Here is a 3,619-nt window from a genome sequence, read left to right as displayed (position 1 = left end):
TCCTGCCTCAGCCTCCCAAGTAGCTGGGACCACAGGCACCAAGCCCAAGAGGCTTTTCTTGACAAATGAAACATATCTTGGTTAACCTGAACAAAATTACCTCAATCTGCACTGTACCATTTAAGTTAATATAGGAGATGAAAAGGAGATGGAAGCTGCTTCTGATTCAATCCCATAGCTTCCTGAAATCTAAAGTCCTGAATTCTATACATAGTAGTAGTGGGATTTATACTGTATTTTGAAACTGATAGAAATTGAATGTTAAGCAAATAAGAATTACTAACCTTAAGTTTTAATTTTAAATAAGGTAAATGTAAATTCTTCTGCTAAAGAACCACGTTATGCTTTCTTTCAGATACTTTGTAGGACATACTGGAATTATTGTTACTAATACCATTTTTCTTTTTGTTTCCAGGCGGTCTGTGCTTACTTGGTGCTTATGCTGACAGTGATGATGATGAGAGTGATGTTTCTGAAAAACTAGCACAACCCAAAGAGGCAAATGGAAACCAGTCAACTGATATTGATAGTACATTGGCCAACTTCTTAGCGGTTCGTGGAGGTTTTATTTGGGGTTTTAGTTATTGAAGCTGCTTTGGGACTTGGATCTAACATAGTCTAACATACCTGTCTGTTTCAGTGTCTCTCCCTCCACTTTCTTTCCTCTATCAGTCACCATCTCTGGTTTTTGTAAAACTTCCAGGAAGGAGAAGAAAGGAGAATTGGAGGGGTTGGGGGAACTTTTATAATTGGAAGATAAGGGTTTTGATTTGAGAAGTTGAGATTGAGTATATAGAATTTTTTAAAGTGATTGCCATTTCTTCAAATTTCTGGTTTTGATGTAATTAATGCATTTATTATTTTCATTCTGAAGGAGATCGATGCCATAACAGCTCCGCAGCCTTCAGCTCCTGTAGGGGTTTCTGCTCCGCCTCCAACTCCACCTCGACCAGAACCAAAGGAGGCAGCAACATCTGCCCTTTCTTCTACCACTTCAAATGGAACAGACTCAACCCAGAGCACAGGGTGGCAGTATGATACACAGTGTTCACTGGCAGGAGGTAAACTTGATCCTTTGACTTTTAAAGAAACCTAAAGTGCATGCTTTGGTGCCTGTAGCCCAGTGGCTAAGGGCGCCAGCCACATACTCCAGAACTGGCAGGTTCAAATCCATCCTGGGCCTGCTAAACAACAATAACAACTACAACAAGAAAATAGTTGGGTGTTGTGGCGGGTGCCTGTAGACTAAGTAAAAATACTTTATATTGCAATAGCAGATAAATACAGTATTCCAAGAGTTTATAATTTTTAAATACATTGTTTAACATGGCTGCTAGAATAAATGGTTTACCACTATACATCTTTTTTTAAGGAAAAGAGTTCTTACAGCTGGGAGCAGTGTCTCACTCCTATAATCCTAGTACCCTGGGAGTCTGAGGCAGGTGGATTGCTTGAGCTCAGGAGTTCAAGACCAGCCTGAGCCAGAGCAAGACCCTGTCTCAAAAAAAGGCCGGGGGCGGGGGGGAAGGGCGACACTTGTGGCTCAGTGGATAAGGCGCCGGCCCCATATACCAAGGGTGGCGGGTTCAAACCTAGCCCTGGCCAAACTGCAACAAAAAAAAATAGCTGGGCATTGTAGCAGGCGCCTGTAGTCCCAGCTACTCGGGAGCCTGAGGCAGGAGAACTGCTTAAGCCCAAGGAGTTGGAGGTTGCTGTGAGCTGTGATGCTACGGTACTCTACAGAGGGTTAATAAGTGAAACTCTGTCTCAAAAAAAATCTTAAAAAAAGAAAAAAGGCTCCGTACCTATAGCTCATCAACCAGGTTGCTGGCCACATACCCTGTGGCTGGGGAGTTCGAACCCAGCCTGGGCCTGCTAAACAACAGTGACAACAACAACAACAAAAATAGCCATGGATTGTGGCAGTGCCTGTAGTCCCAGCTACTTGGAAGGCTGAGGCAAGACAATTGCTTAAGCCCAAGAGTTTGAGGTTGCTGTGAGCTGTGATGCCATGGCACTCCACCAAGGGTGACAAGGAGACTCTGTCTCAAAAAAAAAAGCCAGGCATTGTGGCGGGCGCCTGTAGTCTCAGCTACTTGGGAAGCTGAGGCAAGAAGATCACTTTAACCCAAGAGTTTGAACTTGGGGCAGTGCCTTTGGCTCAAAGAGTAGGGCGCTGGCCACATATACCAGAGGAGGCAAGTTCAAAGCCCCGGCCAAAACTGCAAAAAAAAAAAAAGTTTGACGATGCTGTGAGTTATGCAGCAGTACTCTACCAAGGGCAACAAACAGACTGTCAAAAAAAAAAAAAAAAAGGGAAAAGAATTCCACTGCTCTTTAGCCCAGCTGATGGTAAGACTGTGTTGAAAAGAATTATTTTATTTTCTTCTAGTTGGAATTGAGATGGGAGATTGGCAGGAAGTTTGGGATGAGAACACAGGCTGTTATTATTATTGGAACACACAAACAAACGAAGTGACTTGGGAGTTGCCCCAGTATCTTGCCACCCAGGTGCAGGGATTACAACATTACCAGCCCAGGTAAGAATAAACTTGAAAAAGAAATTACTTAGAAGGAAATCAGTCTTCTCTTTTGCTCCTACATTTGTCTTGTATTTCTCTTGCTAAGAATATATGTATTTTTTAGTTCTGTAACAGGTACTGAAGCTAGTTTTGTGGTAAATACAGACGTATATAACAAGGAGAAAACTATTTCTGTTTCCAATAGTAAAAGTGGACCAGTCATAGCCAAGCGAGAAGTCAAAAAGGTCAGTGTTGCTGTTTACTGCATTTGCTTTCATGTTGACATCTAATAAACTTGAATGTTAATCTGAGGACAGTAACAGAAGGTGTATAACACAGATCTGAAGTAAATTGTTTCTTAGTTTTAATTAATCCGTTTCTGTGTATTATGCAGCATTTATAGCAGCTGTCCAGTTCTTTGATTTTTCAGAGTATGATGGTGCTACAGAGGTTCCTTTGGGTCATTGTGAAGGAATTGGCAGCAGCCAACCAGGCAGGACTCCAGGTCCCCATCTCCACTTCAAACAGAATTATTCCACCTAAGATTTCAAATTAAAAAAACTACCTTAAAACCTACTTACAGGTTAAGTATCCTTTATCTGAAATACTAGAGACCAGAAGTGTTGCAGGTTTCAAATTTTTTTGGATTCTAAAATACTTGCATTAAACTTACTGATTGAGTAGTCCCAATGTGACTATCCAAAATCTGAAGCTTGGCTCGGCGCCTGTGGCTCAAGCAGCTAAGGCGCCAGCCACATACACCTAAGGTGGCGGGTTCAAATACCCAGCCTGGGCCTGCCAAACAACGATGGCTGCAACCAAAAAAAAAAAAAAAAACAAACAAAATCTGAAGCTTTGCAGTGGGCATTTCCTTTGACTATCATGATAGTGCCCAAAAAGTATCAAATTTTGGAGCATCTTGGATTTTCATAATTGAGATATTCAGTCTATGCTAATGAAACATAAGCATTTCTGTAGCTACATTACTAAGAAAAGCAAGTTGTATTCTTTAGGAAGTGCATGTTGAATTATGGTTTATCTTCAGTTTTAAAATGACGACTTTTTGGAATCAAAAAGTACCTTTTTTTTTTTTTTTT

The 3,619-nt window shown here is 41.2% G+C and overlaps 1 protein-coding gene across 1 annotated transcript in view; it reads left to right on the top strand.

Moving 5' to 3' along the window:
- FNBP4 (formin binding protein 4) overlaps positions 1-3,619 on the top strand; it is a 46,346-nt gene that overhangs the window by 8,576 nt on the left and 34,151 nt on the right. The window contains exons 3-6 of the mRNA XM_003781309.3: positions 416-552; positions 875-1,061; positions 2,393-2,540; positions 2,647-2,767. Coding sequence (XP_003781357.1) covers positions 416-552; positions 875-1,061; positions 2,393-2,540; positions 2,647-2,767 — 593 coding nt within the window. The remainder of the gene's footprint in view (positions 1-415; positions 553-874; positions 1,062-2,392; positions 2,541-2,646; positions 2,768-3,619) is intronic.

The sequence above is a fragment of the Otolemur garnettii genome, unplaced genomic scaffold (assembly GCF_000181295.1).
Source record: "Otolemur garnettii isolate 467f Iridium unplaced genomic scaffold, OtoGar3 scaffold00001, whole genome shotgun sequence".
NCBI lineage: Eukaryota > Metazoa > Chordata > Mammalia > Primates > Galagidae > Otolemur > Otolemur garnettii.
The sequence above is the reverse complement of the archived record's forward strand: the minus strand, read 5'-3'. Positions and strand labels throughout refer to the sequence as shown.